Here is a 15,878-nt window from a genome sequence, read left to right as displayed (position 1 = left end):
TGGCAGCAATGGGTGTGTGGTCGGATGGGTGTCGTCTTTGTTTCGTGATCCTGTGTGGGAAGTGTATCCATTCTGTGCGTGTGTACCACCGAGGTGCAGTTATCTTGATATGAGACGCAGTGTGTAGCAGTGCGTTCGATGATGAAGTGTTAGAGATGGATGCACTTTTATGATTTTCAGTATGATGGTAGCTTTGAACAGCTCTGCAGGTCCCTATGGTTTTTCATATGATATAGACTGTGGAGCTGGTTTCTGCACGGGGTTGTCCAATCTGAGATTATGTGTACAGTTGTGGTCCTGAGCTGGCATGGCTGTAGGGAGAGAACAGTGGAGAGATCTGTGGGGGTGGGCTTTTATTATCATTCCATATCTGAGTGTCTATGTGAGATCTAAAGAAGTAATCAGATTGTATATAGTTGAGACCTGCAGTGGTCGACTATATTAAAGTCTTCTGAATTGTCCAGCAATGTGTGACAGATCTCTTCCGTTATTCCATGCCTGATCATTTGGTGATGTTTGTTTGTTTGGCTCTACTGTGCTGATGGTGGACGGCCCTCGTAGCTTATGTGAATTTAAGAGGTATAAGTTACAATTGGCTGCCAACTGTGGAGTATTTTGGTCTTTGTATTATTGTGGGCCATAAATCCTAGGTTAGGGGCTAATCCAGTGGTTAATGGGCATTAGCTTGATTTTTTGTTCTGTGGGGCAATCTTTAGGAAGCCCTGATTCTCGGAATCAGCTGCCAGCTCTGGAACTCACTACCAGCCAACATTAGAAATAGCCAGGAGCATATGTACGCTTCAGAAGACAGGTGAAAGCATGGCTTTTTGTTAAAACACTTGTGGGTCCGCGAAGCCTACTCAACATGAATAAAATTAACAGATTAATAAAGTGTATATAAATAAAGAAGCAAAATGTACAATTGAAAATGTTCTGTAAATGTGAAGAAATTTGAACTTGGAGGCTAAAAAATTAGATAATCATCCTCAGATTGATTTGTGTGAAAAGCACAAGGACATCAAACAGAATATAGTATGGACGATGAGTGGCGTTTATTGAATTTCGAAAAGCTCCAACCTTCCTATTAAAATTCTGATATTTTTATATCTGTTTGTGAATTAAGTAAGTATTTCACCATTTGTGTATTTGTTTGATAAATGCTTGTTTCTGTATTTTTGTGTATTGTTTTGTGGTTGAAGTCATCAAAAATGCTTAGGTGGGTGTCTTCAGCTTCCTGTAATGACTCAATGGGGGTCCCTGGATTTCAATTAGGATTCATTGGGGCTTCCCGGGGTCTAATAATGATTTAAGTGGAGGTCCACAGAAGTCAAAAGGTTAAGAACCCCTGTCCTAGATAACTGCATCACTCACTTCCCAGCAACAGTCAGAAAGGAAGCCGCCTCTACAAACCTTGGCCTCAATTTACAACTCCGCCAGCAAGCTGCTGTTGGTAAGCAGGTAAGCTAAAGAGGGCTGAGATATGGGTTCACTGGGGTGTTATGTGCTTAAATAATTTCATATATAACTTTCTGGAATAGGGGTCTACAAACAGTAGAGTGCTTCAGCCCTCACTCCGGGTTTGTTGGCGCTTGTTAACATTCAATGACAGTACAACACACACAAAAAATATCTACCTCAGGACGGTAAAAGGACCAGCTTCATTAACGCGTCTTCCTATGCTGGCCTCTTGACAACATATATCTATATAGTGCCGTGGATGAGCGATAAAACAATATAATTTTCAAGTCTTTAAAGAGACACTTTTTAATTAGCAATTCCTTGTTCGACCACGAGGAGGCGCTCGAGTGCGACTTATACCTATTGATGACACTTCATCAACACAGCGAAAATACTAAAGAAGATTTACAGCACTCTGCTAGGGTAAAATGATTTATTGGGAGGCAGCCATGACAAGGATATGTACGTTTATGCATAAATAACAAGCGGAAATAATAACACATTCGAAATATTTAGTCAGGCTAAAATGCGGACACGTTATTGTGCTAAAGTTTATGCATACTTTTCTTTTTAAGCGTGTTACAAAACTACTGTTTGCAACATGAGAGCGTTTAAGGACAACTACATTAAATGTTGGAAATGCGGTGTGTGCGGGTGGAATGGGGGCGGGGTGTGGGTCGAGGCTGGAAGAGTTGCCATCCCCTGGCATGGCTGCAATTTGCAAACACAATTCTAGTCGATAAAGGAGCTAACGGGATTAGCCAGGGTCACGCAGTTTGGTGAAGTGGTGGAAGCCGAGATTACATTTATTTTTTTAAATAAGCCAATTGTACGTTTATACTCACAAAACAAAAGGTTCCTCGAAAGCCCCATCACTCAGTAGTAATGACATTGAATGTTTAAGAAGCACAAACCACAAATTGTCCAACGTAGGTCCAGGCGGTCTGGTGACAGAGGCCACTTCCAGGAGTCTAGGCTCTGAGAACACAACCTTAATGAAGAGGCGGGCAGGGTTCATATAGGGACATTCATGAGTTGATGCTGGTGACAAACAACGCCCTTGAAAAGTCCACTTAACTCAGAACTATTGGACTGTTTAAAGAGTTTCTCCTCAGAAATGCATGTCAAACCTCTGGCTTCTTGCTAACTAGTATATGGCAAATTATGCTGTCTAATCAGGGACACTGGAATTATGCAATTCTGCTGCAGCTGTGTCTCCCGCATAATTATGGATTCGCTAGCTGTATTTGCCATGTAATCAATCATCTGCTGCGTAATCTTCTAATTTTATCAATTAAAATTATTATACCTCCAACTGATCAAAAGTAAAAAGGGAGCAACCCATGTTCCCGCACAGTGGAAAGCCCATGTCAAATATTGACTGGTCCCTTTTACGTTGCTTATTGGTGTGCTGGGGTGTCAATCTGGAATTCCTGTGGTGCAACGTTTGCCCACACAGTGCTAACATGTGTACAGATGACAAAATAATGAAGCAAATTTCCCGATCTGAAGAAGAGGGAACATTCATTGGAACGAGTTTATAAATTGATGAGCCCTGAAGAAGTCCTTTAAAAGGACGAAACGCATTGGCTACTGAGAAGAACTAAAAAGAAAATAAAGATTCAAGGAACAAAGACCTGTGTGAGCTATCTTATTTGTTGAATGGACTCCCTGGTTGCTGTGTGCGGACCAAAATAATTTTTGTATTTGTCTGTTGTGGGAGGTTTTTCGCAACATAGGAAACCAAAAGGGTCCGGTTTCCTTTGGTCTACGCACCACATGTTTATAAATTTTCCCATTAATTAAACAAGTGCGGTTTCATATCCTAGACCCTTTTTTGTGTAAATCAAAATAATGAAGCAATAAATGTGCTGCGTTATGCCGCATAATTTTCGTTTTGTGGCCGCATAATTTAGTTAATCTTGCAGCACAATTTGATCCTCCCCTTCTGCATAATTCCAGTGCCCCTGCATATATTTATTCGTTTGGCCAATTTTTTTTAGATATTTTTTTTCTGATGCATCAGACCCACCCCTGTCTCAAAGATCTGGAGGGAATTCGACCCACTCACTAACTTTAATTGGTCGATGCACAATGGGTCTGGTATCAAAACATCACACAGTGCATGTCAGGTCTGCCTACCTATTTTGGAAAACCGTTTACAACTGGATTTTTCTTAACGTTTTTCGGGATACTAAATCGATATTCTAGCTGCCTCCATCCACGCGGACACAACCTGTCTAAAATGTGGAATCACAAAGTAAAACTGCCTGACACAACGGCAGATGGACCCCAGATCTGGGAAAAGGCTGAAATGATAGTGCATGCGAAAATATAAACGACTCCTAGTCAATCCTTCCACAGGGAAAGCACATGGGTCTGCAGCACAGCTGTACCCATGGCAGGAGCGGGCCTTACACATCTGGATGCATAACATTACGTGTGACGAGCATCTTTGATACAGGTGCGAGATTTAAAATAAACTCAATGTGATTGCACGTGGGTGGTCAGGCGCGGCTGGTCACGCGCCGAGACCTCCTGAACGTGGGCAGGAAGGGCTTGACCTCCTCAGCACGGAGCCCGTACACGATGGGGTTGATGACCTGGCCGAAGGTGAAGACCATGGTGTTGAAGGTGTAGAGCTGGGAGAGGATGTAGAGGTAGGACGGGCCCATGCGCAGCAGGCTGTAGTAGATGACGTACACCACCACCGGCATGACGTACATGGTGAGCTGCAGCATGTGGAAGCCGAGCGTGCGGCGGGCACGCAGGTTGACGGAGCTGATGACGCCAGCGCGCATGCCCTCCTTCACCACCAGCACGTAGGAGGCCGCGATGATGAGGAAGCACGCGATGAACTGGCCGGAGAACAGCACGAGGCGCACCGTGGTCATCCAAGGGTAGACCTCGAGGCGGTCGAAGCTGCACGTGTCCACCAGGCCCAGGACTTTCTGCGTGCTGATCAGCGAGTTCTGCAGGATGAAGATGATGATGGGGAGGATGAAGGGCGAGAGGAAGATGGTGAGGACCACCCGCAGGATGTTGCGCGACGAGCAGATGGAGTCATAGAGAAGAGGGCAGCAGACGGCCAGGTAGCGGTCCAGGCACATGGCGGCCACGCTGTAGAGTTCAGCACTGCCCGCTGCACTGGACAGCACACGCAGGAAGGCACAGCTCAGGTAGGAGAGGCGCCAGCCAAACACCCCGAATGCAGAGATGATGGAAAGGACGAAGAAGTAGAACGTCTCGCTGCCCATAATACAGACCAGCAGGATGAAGCGCATCCGCTCCCGGATCTGCGGGCAGCGCTTGAAGACCATGAGGAAGAACGCGTTGACCACCGCTGAGAGGACCATGGCCAGGATGACGGTGGAAAGGTAGAACACTGTTGCCTCGTTGGAGGGCAGGTACAACCCGCTGATGTTCATGAGGATTCCACTTTGGGTGGCGTTCCATGCGCCCAGCAGGCCTGACATGGCACTCAAAGTAAGGCCTCTAGAGACAGCTTCAACACCCTATGTCACAGAGCTCCCTCTCAGGAAACCAAAATAACTCAATCAGTTACCAATAAAAAAAACTTCTGTAGGAAGCAGGTCAGTAGGATATGATTCCCTTTCACCCAGACGTTGGCCTGTGGTTTGAGGATGAACCACTTGCAGGGCACGATCTCACTCTTCAGCCTCGCTCAACTTCTGCGGAGAGGCAAGTCTTGGTACGAAGACAATGATGCCCCATCCTGCCCCTCAACTCCTCCAGTCATGTACCTGGGGGACTAACCGACAAACATGTTTCCAAGATCTGCCATCCGTTTATAAGACGCCCCCTTGGCAATTCTCACCTCTATCAACTGTATCCAACAGCGCAGAAAATTGTCCGTTTAAGGCAGTGGACCATGCACAAACATGAACGCTAACGCCCAAATGATCAAAATAGCTAATTAGCGAGGCAACAGAGGCCCACTCGTTTTATCTCTTTGGATACTCTGGGAGATGACCTTTCCCATTAAACCCCCTGAGGACTCCCTTGCAGAGTACACTCTGACCTTTGTGGCGTGGTTAATATGGCAGGACTCATTTGCAAAGAGGAGAATTACTAGAACGTCCTTTTCACCCTTCTGTCAGCGACATGACGTTAAGCTGTCAGAGTTCTTTTACACACTTTTGTTATGTTATGTTAATGGATACTTGATATAGCATAGCGAATCACCCCCGAAGGGGTATCTCTGCGGTGAAGCAACAGCAGCTATTAGAACAAACAGATTTTAGGATGCCTTTTTAAACCTTAAAACTCAGTGCATGCCCTAATGTACAAGGAAAAATTGTTCCAGTGGTAGGGGGCCAAATAAGAAAACGCTCGTCCATTAAACCTAGACGTTGGAATACACAGAGGACAGAGAAGAAGCTGATTCCTAGATCTGAGTTTTTTTCTAGGAAGATATGGAATCAGTTCATCCTGTAGATAAAAGCTTTATGCGTCAGGCATAGGAGTTGAAGATTGCTCGTTTCATTACGGGGAGCCAGTGAAGGGCTTTAAACAGAGGAACAGAAGACGTGCCCGGTGGCGGTTTGTTAACCAAACGAGTTGCAGCGTTTTGTACCACCTGCATTTTAGATAGAAGGGATTCATTGAATGCTACAACAAGTGCATTACCATAGTCAAGGCGACTGATTATCAGAGCTTGGATGAGAGTGTTCCGAGAGTTCAGCGGGAGCCACTGAAAGATCCTCTTGAGAAGGCGCATTGCCTGAAACACTAGCCACAAATGGATGTCACCTGGTCCTTCGCAGATAGCTTATTATCTAGCAGAATACCCACATTTCTCACTGAGTTTCTGGGTGAAGGAGCAAGGCAAGCTCAGCAGGCCACCATTCATCTGTCCAGTGGAGCTGTGCTTTGCCAAACAATAGGATCTCCGGTTTGTTCCCGTTTAGCTGAAGACAGTTCAGGGACATCCAAGTGGCAATTTTCCTCATGCAGGAGATAAAAAGATGCTTCAATATCCTGCCCAAAAGAGATGTCTAATTGGGTATCGTCTGTATAAGAGAGTATTTCGAAACCGCAGAAAAGGGGCAAGAGTAGTACTTTGAGTCCTGTCCTTAAGGAAATCTATGAGCCAATTTAGGCCGTTGCCCCGAATCCCTACCTCATAGAGGCATTGACTCAAGATGGAATGCGAAACTGTATCAAACGCCGCTGACAGGTCAATAAGAACCAGCATAGCTGGCGTAGCTTCGTCCAAGGATAGTCTAAGTGAGTCTACCACTGCTAGGAGAGTAGTGTCAGTGCTGTGGGAGGGTGGAAACCTGATTGAGAAGTGTCCAGCAGATCCTGACAGGTAAGGGGAAAGATGTTTGCTAACATGAGACTCCAAAACCTTGCCTGTCGAAGGAAGGAGAGGGATAGGACAATAGTTTGCGGGTTCCTTAGGTTCAGCATGCGTTTTTAAAAGGTAGGTGTAATGTGGGCGGCTTTCCATTCCCGAGGAACAGCCGCTAAGGACAAAGATAGGTTGCATAAAGATGTAACTGATATGACACCATTGCGCTCAACCATTCCACACAGGGGTGGGATTTTATCACTGAGTCATGGTGGCCCAGTGCCTCTGTTTTTGGTCAGTAAAAATCCATCTGCACTGTCTAAGTATAACTCCCACTTTAAAAATGTCTTGATTGGCCAGTGCAAGCTATTTACAGAAGTTGACTATGCATTTGTAAATTATTTTACTCATGGGCAAATAAAACCCCATGACGGCGGCGTAACATTGTGTGTGAGTTAATCCCGCTATGGGGCAGTGAGTGTGCATTAAAGAGGAGGGATGCTCTGAAAAATTGAATTAGTCACAAACTGTTGAATTTGTGGGTATCCATCAACCTTTCTACAATCTATTCCCACCCTGGGAACGTTCACAGATTTACTTCTGTCAGGAAAGAGTAAATCCTTTCGCAGGGTGGGAAGGGGAATGGATCACCCCTAAAAGTGGCAGGGGTGTAGAAGTAGGGGGTTTCTTTGGGGGGGAACATATTCTGTTTTGAAAAAAGTGCCATTGCACAAATGCAACAGCTTTTCCCCAAAGCACAGGTCTCCATTGCTCACTGTACCATTGTTCATATTCACAACTGCTAACCCGCGAAGGTTTTCCAGGAGTACACCTGGAAACTTTTGGCTGTTGCCTGCTTCCAAACTTACTTATGGACGCACTGTGATTTCTCAAGTCTTAAATCTGTAACCAAGCAAGGGAATAATTCCAATGGATGTAAATTTATGACGACTTTTGTGACACGGGCCGCATTTGTCAGATCGTGTCAAGTAGCTTTGTGGGGTGCTGTGAGTATTGGTGCACATGCTGAAGGACTTTGCCCTTTATTTCTTTCCACAGACGTGAGGTGATTGGTCTTTAGAGTGTCATTGGTCGCTAATTATTGTATTGAATTATAGTCTACATAACGTGTATTTGTAAAGTGCATGTTCATCCAGAAGGTTATCTTGGTGCCGAATAACAGATGTTCATAGTTACCCAACTCAGTGGTACTCATTATATCGACCTCTGAAGGATGAAAGGCGAGTGAACCCACCGGGATTTCAACCTGTTACCATGATGTCAAACACAGGCCTCTACAGTGGATGCATCAGTCCACTAAGCTACCAGACCCAGCTACATGTATTCCCATTGCACTTCATATCTGTGATGCATTGCTGAAGCATAATAGCTATTGCGTAGCTGGCGAGAGATAGTGTGTACAACAAGGGGCTTGGAGCCAGCTCGCTGCTTACCAATCATTGGCTTCATTGAGACTCATTTTTGCTGTTTCCTAATTGGACAGTGCATGCCTGCTTCACTTCCTCTTCTTTTGTCTGGAGCATGGACCAAGTACTGATTTCTTTATCTTGATTACTGTCCTCCGACTGCTTGTGCGGTGATTGAGATACTATTTTCTTCTTCCCCTGTTGTCCTTGTCCATGTTGCTTCTTCCCCTCCCATCCCTCTTGTTAATGTTGCTTCTTCATCTCCCGCCCCTTGTTCATATTGTGTCTTCCCCTCACTCCCCCACCCTGGTCAGTGTTACTTCTTCCCCTCCTACCCCCACCATCGGCTGTGTTGCTTCTTCCCCTCCCACCCCTAGCTTGTCTGTTGCGTCTTCCCTCCAACCCTTCCATTGTCCATGTTGCTTCTTATATCGCACCCCCACCCTTCCGTTGTCTGTGTTGCTTCTTCCCTCCCACCCCACCCCACTCCACCTTCCCTTTGTCTGTTTTGCCACCTCAACCTGCCATAAGAATAAAAAGCACTATGATGTGACCAGCGCTGGACGCGTCATATCTCTTTCTTTACTGTTGAGTTACAATACTCCGTCATCTAGTCCTTCGATGCCCGGGACGCGAGGTGGAGCCATGAACGGCCTCCTCAACTGGCGAGCGGGAGGAGCCATGGGAGACGTAGTCAAGGGGTGCCACAACTTCCAACGTCTGCGCTTACCCTTTGATGTTTCTGATGTACGACGTCCTGGAGAACGGCTTTGGCTCCTAGAATGGCCTCGCAAACTGACCTCCGCAGGAGAAGAAGACAAACGAGGCCGCAATGTCTCCAAAGACCATGACAGACACTGGAAGACTCCAAGCTGTGACCAGTAAAAGTCAAAAGGAAGGTTTTGTTCTTGCTCCTAAAGTCGTCCCCGCAGCAGACCATCATTCCAGTCAAAGTCTTTGAGTAAGACTAAAAAGAGGCATAAGAAATTGAAGCAGGAATCAGGCCCTTCTCACCACTCTCGAACTCCCGGGACGGTGCGAGGGAGTCAGCATGCTTCCTGGTCTTGCTCTTGATCTCCAAGTCCAGTCTGATGCACCCCGAATATCCAGGTCTATCGGCGAGGTCACAGCAAGTGGATGCCTTTATGGAGGCCAACCTGTGCATTTTCAACACTTTAACAGTTCCCTCTGGTGCACCTTTGGGCCCCAATGACCCACAGGGGCTTCCACTCAGGTCTCCGTCTGCAGATCCACTCTTGGTGCCGTCTGTGACCCTTGAACCTGCATTGAGCTCTTAACTGGCTCAGGTGGTGACTTTGGTTCCACTACCTGTTGTGTCAGTTCCCTTTGCCTGGCTATTGGTGCTGCCATAGCTGCCGGAGGAGAGTTTGCAGCCCATTGTACTTTCTGACTCTAAGCTGAATTCACCTCGATCTCAAACGAAACCGCGCACAGTCTCCACTGTAGCGCGGAAGGAGGAAATTTCTCTAACTTCACAATCTTTTTGGCACTGATTCAGTCAATGACAATTTTGATTAAGCAAATGGTTTTGTCCCCCAATATGATGAGGGAAATTTGTATGAAGAACTCCAGGAAGCAAGTGGCCTGGATATTTCTTCAGATACTGGCCTTGTTTTGCCTCCAGGCCCTCCCACACAGGAAAGTTCCTCCTTCACTGTTATGTGAAGAGCAGCAGAAGTACTGGAGCTACTACTTCCCGCTATGGAAGTGAAGAAAAATAGAACAGAGGTTTTCCAGCCTGGTCAAGCACCTAAAGAACCTCTATTGCTGTTTAATGAGGCTCTTACAGATACTTGGGCAAAACCATATTAAGGATCTCCAGTCAATGGGCTGGTCCCTCGGCCCATTGCCCATCTCCAGTCGACCCAGCTTTTCTTACACCAGAGAGTTTAGTGGTGAAGGCGTCCATCAGTAAGAAAAATCTCAACAACTTCCCCACCACTCCACCTGATTGCAGGTCTTAAACAATAGAAACATTTAACAAATGCATTTTATTCCTCCATGAGCCTTGCTCTGCATTCCATTATTCCCATGCTTTTTGGGACACTGTGGCCCAAGTATTGCCTGCATTTACAGATGACCACTGGCGTCCCTGACCCAAGGTGCCCAGGATGACCACGACGCGGCAGAGTTTGTAATTCAGTCTGGTTTGGACACGACTGACTGCTTAGGTTGGGGGATGGGTACGAGTGTGCACTTCAATGGTTCTCACATTTTTGGTGACATGGCAGATTTGGCCCTGGAACAGTTTACAGAAAGCAGAACCACAGCATGTTCCTTATGTCTTTTTGCCCTCACCAGACAATTCTAACAATTTAATTCCCTTTGTGGCTATGGAAGAGGGTTTTAGTTTTGCCAGAGTCAGGCACTTGCCCTAGCTCAGCAGACCTTTCAGCTCTCAAAGACAATGTCAAGGACAGCAGGGACAACTTGCAGCTCACGCCACCACCTCTCCACCTTCCACAGCCTCAAAACGGCATTAGTGTGTCCTTGCTGGCACACAGCTACCACGTCGGAGGCAGAATCTCATATTTCCTCCAAAGGTAGCAAGCTATTTTTTCACACAAGTGGGTCCTCCAAATTTTACAACAGGGTTTTCCATCCCATTTTTCTGCATCCCGCCACACCTTCCACCACCATCACTGCAGCCGATGAAGGATCACCTGTCCGTCTTGCAGCAGGTAGTGCTGGCTGTTTTGGCCAAAGGGGGCCACAGAGAGGGTTCCAGCCTTGGAAGAAGGAACTGGGTGTTAAGCCCCTACTATTTTGTGATGAAGAAGAATGGAGGCCTTCGTCCTATTTTAGAACCTTACACTTTCAAGGCCTTCGGGTATAAGAGCAATTTCAAAGTGCTCACGCTAGCCCATGTCGTGTCTGTCCTAGACCCTGAAGACTTGATAGTGGTGTTGAACCTGCAGAATGCTTATTTCCATATCCTCATCCTGCAGGCCCGCAGGCTCTTTCAGTGATTCATAGGTGCCAGGAGCATTTTCAGCTCACAGTGCCACATTTTGTCCTCACCAATGCCTCCCTGGTATTCACAAAGTGATAGCGGTAATTGCAGCACACGTTTGGAGGTCAAGATACCAGTCTTCCCCTAGCTCGACAACTGTCTGCCGTAGGCGGGCTCACCTTAGGTAGTCGTCAACCACCTCAAGACCTCGTAAGTCATACCTGAATCCCTTCACAGATGCTCCTGTTCATTGGAGCCATTCTGGATACACTTGATTTTCCTTGGAGTGGAGAGTCGAGGACATTTAGGTATGAATGATTCACATGTTTCAGCCTCTGCCCTGGATCTCAGTGGAGATGACTAGGGCTGCTGGGATTTTTGGCCTCCTGCAACCTGTTAGATAATGGCACATACGGACAGCGGGACCTCATTCCCCAGTAGGCACTTCACCAGGAGAATCTGTCAGATTGTATGATTTTAGAAGAATCGCAAAAGATCTGCAGTGTTGGACCGCAATTTGACAGTAGTGACAGATGTATCACTTCTGGTTTGGAGAGGCCATCTGGAGAGGAGGAGATCAAGGCCTCTGTTCTCCAGTGAAGCCTCAACTTCACATCAGTTTGTTGGAGTTGAGAGCAATTCGCTTGTCGTTAAAGCCCACCATCAGAACAAGGCTGGTGCGGGTACTCACGGACAACACTACCACCGAGTGGAACTGCAACAGGCAGGGCGGGTAGGATCCTGGGAACTGTGTCAGGAGGCTCTGCGCCTCTGGAAGTGGCTGAACCACTAGGGAATTTCTCTAGAATTGAGCTACCTGGCAGAATCTCTAAATGCCAGGGTGGACAAGCTTAGCCACCGACACTTAGTGGATCACAAATGACAGTTTCAATCAGAGGTAGTTAGGGCATCTTCCATCAATGGAAAGAATCGTGGCTAAATCTTTTTGCCACCATCAAGAACACTTAGTGTCAGCCCTTTAGCTCATTGGGTTTTCCAAGGCAGTTATCTCTCAAGAACCATTCCGTCCACAGTGGAGCTCGGCACTCCCTATGCATTTCCGCCACTGCCTCTCCTGTTCGGAGTGCTGAAGATCAGGAACAACCGACCCCAAGTCATCCTAGTGGCCCCCGATTAGGCCAGGAACGTGTGGTACTCAGAACTTCTGGGTATGAGCATCTGTCCTCCAATCAAGCTGCTCCTTTGGCAGTATCTTTTGTCGCAGCAACAGGAGAGGGTACTGCACATGGGCCTGCACAACTTGCATCTCCATGCTTGGAGATTGAGCATTAGCAGTTGACCTCCTTTGACCTTCCTCCTGAGGTCATCTGTCAGCAAGTTGTCCCTCTACAAAATGGATGTACTCCAGTCATTGGGACAAATTTGTGGCTTGTGCAGCCCCAGACAAATTGACCCACAAGCGAAGTTGTCTAAAGTTTTGTTGATTATTTGTTCCTGGCCCAGCAGGATTTCTTTGGGCACTTTTAAAGGCTATGTGTTAGCTCTTTTGGCTTTTTTGTGGTTGCTGGATCAGCCGTCTTTATTTACGTAACCGTTTATGATGAGATTATTGAAAGGTTTGCCACACCTGTTTATGCCAATGCCATCTGTGATGCCACAGTGGGACTTGAAATTAGTTCTCACTTCTTTGATGTGCACCCTTTTTGAGCTGCTGCACAATTGTCCATTAAGGCTTCTAACTGTGAAAACGGTCTTTGTCATCGCCATAACGATGACTATGATTGTGAGCGAGCTACAGGCTCTTACTGTCAGCCTACCTTGTACAGCATTCTTCCCAGATATGTTGTTGTTGAGGGCCCAAGCTTCCTTTCTACCGAACGTGGGTTACTTGGTTCCATGTCGGGCAAGCCGTCACCTTTCCGGTACTGTTTGTCCCATCTCGTCCCTTGAAAAAGGAAGAGAGACTTCCTTGTTTGGACCTAAGAGGACACTAAGCTTTGATATTGATCACACCGAGGACTACTGTGTGGACGATCAACTCTTCGTGAAGTTCTTAGGGGTGAAAAAGGGATAGCAGTGCAAAAACAGACCATCTCTCGATGGCTCGCCCTCTGTATTAAGATCTGCTATGCACTGGCGAAGATGCAGCCTTCAAAAGGCTTACAGGCTTATTCCACCAGAGCTAAGGCTGCTACCATTGCACTAGCAGGTAGAGTATCTGTCTTGGACATTCTTCAGGCGGCTACGTGGGTATCGGTACATAGATTCATAAAGCACTACTGCCCCGGCCGGTCCTTCTAGAGGGGTATTTTGCCTGCTCCGACCTGCAGGACTTTTTGGTCTGAGTCAGTTCACCCGGGCAGGTGGTACTTATTCACAAGGTGTGGAAACTGCGGTTAGAAATATCCATCAAAACAACATGTTACTTACCTTCGGTAATGATCTTTATGATGGATACTCTAACCCACAGATTTCTCTGAACTGGGCTGTTGTTTCATCTTAAAAGTTTGTAATTTGAAGATCTACATGCTGGCCATGCCACTCTGCTCATAGGCTCGGGATCTAAGGATGCAGACAATCCAAGAAAGCAACTTACATAGGTGCACATGGGTGGTGTTTATAACTCGTCACTTCCAAAGCAGTATGACGTTGGCACAATGCCACCTACTGGCACGAAGGAGTACTGCTTTAAAGTTTCTGGATCTAGTCTGACACCTGGGTAATATTCACAAGGTGAAGAATCTGCGGTTAGATAGTGAATCCACCAGAAACATCGGTACTGAATATAAGTAGCCGGTTCAAGAGATGCCTCTCATCAGCAGACCCAGCTTTGGGGCCATGGACCCAAAGCAGGAGTGAAAAGCTTTCTCATCCAATGGAGGGTGTTTATTTTCAATATATGGGTCTATGAATTATCCTTATACCCAGTTGAACGGCCAGGATTTATTTGGTAACCCTTTCAAGCCAGCCATTTTTGTAATGCAATCACCACTGAACAAATTCACACCAAACCTAGCCAAGGCAATCCTTTCTGTAGAGTTCTCGTTTCATATCCAGTTAGGTGTAATTCTATTTCACATTTTGTTCTGTAGGGGAGAGCAAGAACTCCTGGTGGAGTTAAAGTGGGAAACTGCTTTACTGACTCCCCTCCCTCTTAGTTTCTCAAAGGACGAATCTGCCCAAAACGTGCAATGTTAAATATAAATTGGATTGACTTTTTTTTAAAACATTTTTTTCAGATTCTGCAGATGGCGCAGTTTTTTTTAGCTAAACCCAAAAATGACTTTTCAGTGTAAACTGTGACCTAAGCATAACTACAGAGTCGGTTTTGCTGATTCAACGATTTCCAGTAGGATTGAGAAGAGGGATCCAATCATATGGCTTTATACTGAGCAAGTTAGAAAAAAAGTTTTCCCTTTGGTCACAAACAATACTCAATCATTCACACATCAGTAATACCCAGCCAACAAGGACTCCTGAATGTTCACTATGAATGTATGGAAGCACTTATGAAACCAATTAATAAAAAAAATACGTCTTTTTAATCATAAAATTCAGTCTCGTCATACAATTTATATCATAACAAGAAAGTTAAAAAACTTATTTTAAAAAAAAGAAAACAACATGTGCTACAAACACCACAATTCATCAAAAATATGATATCCCTAAAGGAGAACAGACATAGACAATACACTCTGTCATTTATATGTTAATCTGGATGCCTTATATACATCAGATAGCATAGATCTTAATTCCCTGTCTTTTGGACACTGCGAAATAATCAGAATTTAACGAGAAGAGTAGGCGTTATACTGAGCACACAGATCTTCAAGCATACATTTGTAAAGGGACCGTCAGAGATCTCCCACATGCTTGAGCTTCAGGACTACACTTTAATAAGCAGTGTACATCTGACTCTGTTAGCTGGTATGTTCCAAATCTTCGAGATGAAAGGGATCTCTTTTCATAGTGTATGGTATTCCAAAGTGATGAAGTGGACTAATATAACCCAGAGCCCATCTTCCCTTCATTTGTGTATGTCCAGAGATGGAACAAGCACTGGATAGATTGCGTGATGAAGCCTGCACCCAAGAGAAGCTCAGAGTTTTCTTGAATAGCTAGCTGATATGAAGGATAAAGGCAAGATTAGTGTCCACTGATTGGGCATTTCAAATCACATTTGCTTGTGCCTCCACTACTAATTGTCACTGGAAGCTTCAGAGCTCCACTTTAAGGAACTGGTTTAATACTGAAGGATGATATAAATGTTGAAGGCTTTGTAAAGCCGTAAGAAATGTATGCACACAAAATGGCTGGCCTACTATAGTCACAAACCAAAAAGTGAGAATGTTGAGAAAAACATATGCAAAGCGACGAAAGGTGAAGTATAGTAGATATGAGAGGAAATGTCAAACTATGGGTAGGGTAATCAAGGGTGGGGACAATCGTAATTGAAGGCATTGTCAAAGATGAGCTGAAGGCCCCTTTGGAACCCCAGAAGTCGGGAGCGTATTCTATGTGGAACTTCTGTACAGTGGTCCTTTTTGACTGGAGAGGACTCTGATGAAACTGCCAGAGTCCTCCTGAGTATTCCTAAAACTGATTGATGGCTTGAAGACCTCAATGGCAGATGGTCCAGTTGACCTGTGGGATTCTGCAGTCAAGACACGCTCAGCATTGTGGGAGGGGAAACCAGTCCCTCCATGTAGGGTGCTCACCAAAGTCCTGGTAACTCGGCATG

The 15,878-nt window shown here is 45.7% G+C and overlaps 1 protein-coding gene across 1 annotated transcript; it reads right to left on the bottom strand.

The window, feature by feature from the left end:
• Positions 1-3,965: 3,965 nt before the first annotated feature.
• Positions 3,966-4,934, bottom strand: LOC146782876 (odorant receptor 131-2-like). Its single transcript, XM_085637255.1, has one exon. It carries the CDS (start codon positions 4,932-4,934, stop codon positions 3,966-3,968), a length of 969 nt encoding a protein of 322 aa, XP_085493381.1.
• Positions 4,935-15,878: the final 10,944 nt, after the last annotated feature.

This window comes from Triturus cristatus, chromosome 12, assembly GCF_964204655.1.
Source record: "Triturus cristatus chromosome 12, aTriCri1.1, whole genome shotgun sequence".
Classification (NCBI taxonomy): domain Eukaryota; kingdom Metazoa; phylum Chordata; class Amphibia; order Caudata; family Salamandridae; genus Triturus; species Triturus cristatus.
This window is presented reverse-complemented; position numbering and strand designations above follow the sequence as displayed.

Bases quoted from the DNA above. Each gene is read 5' to 3' on its own strand.
- LOC146782876 (XM_085637255.1), bottom strand. From the start codon at position 4,934: ATGTCAGGCCTGCTGGGCGCATGGAACGCCACCCAAAGTGGAATCCTC.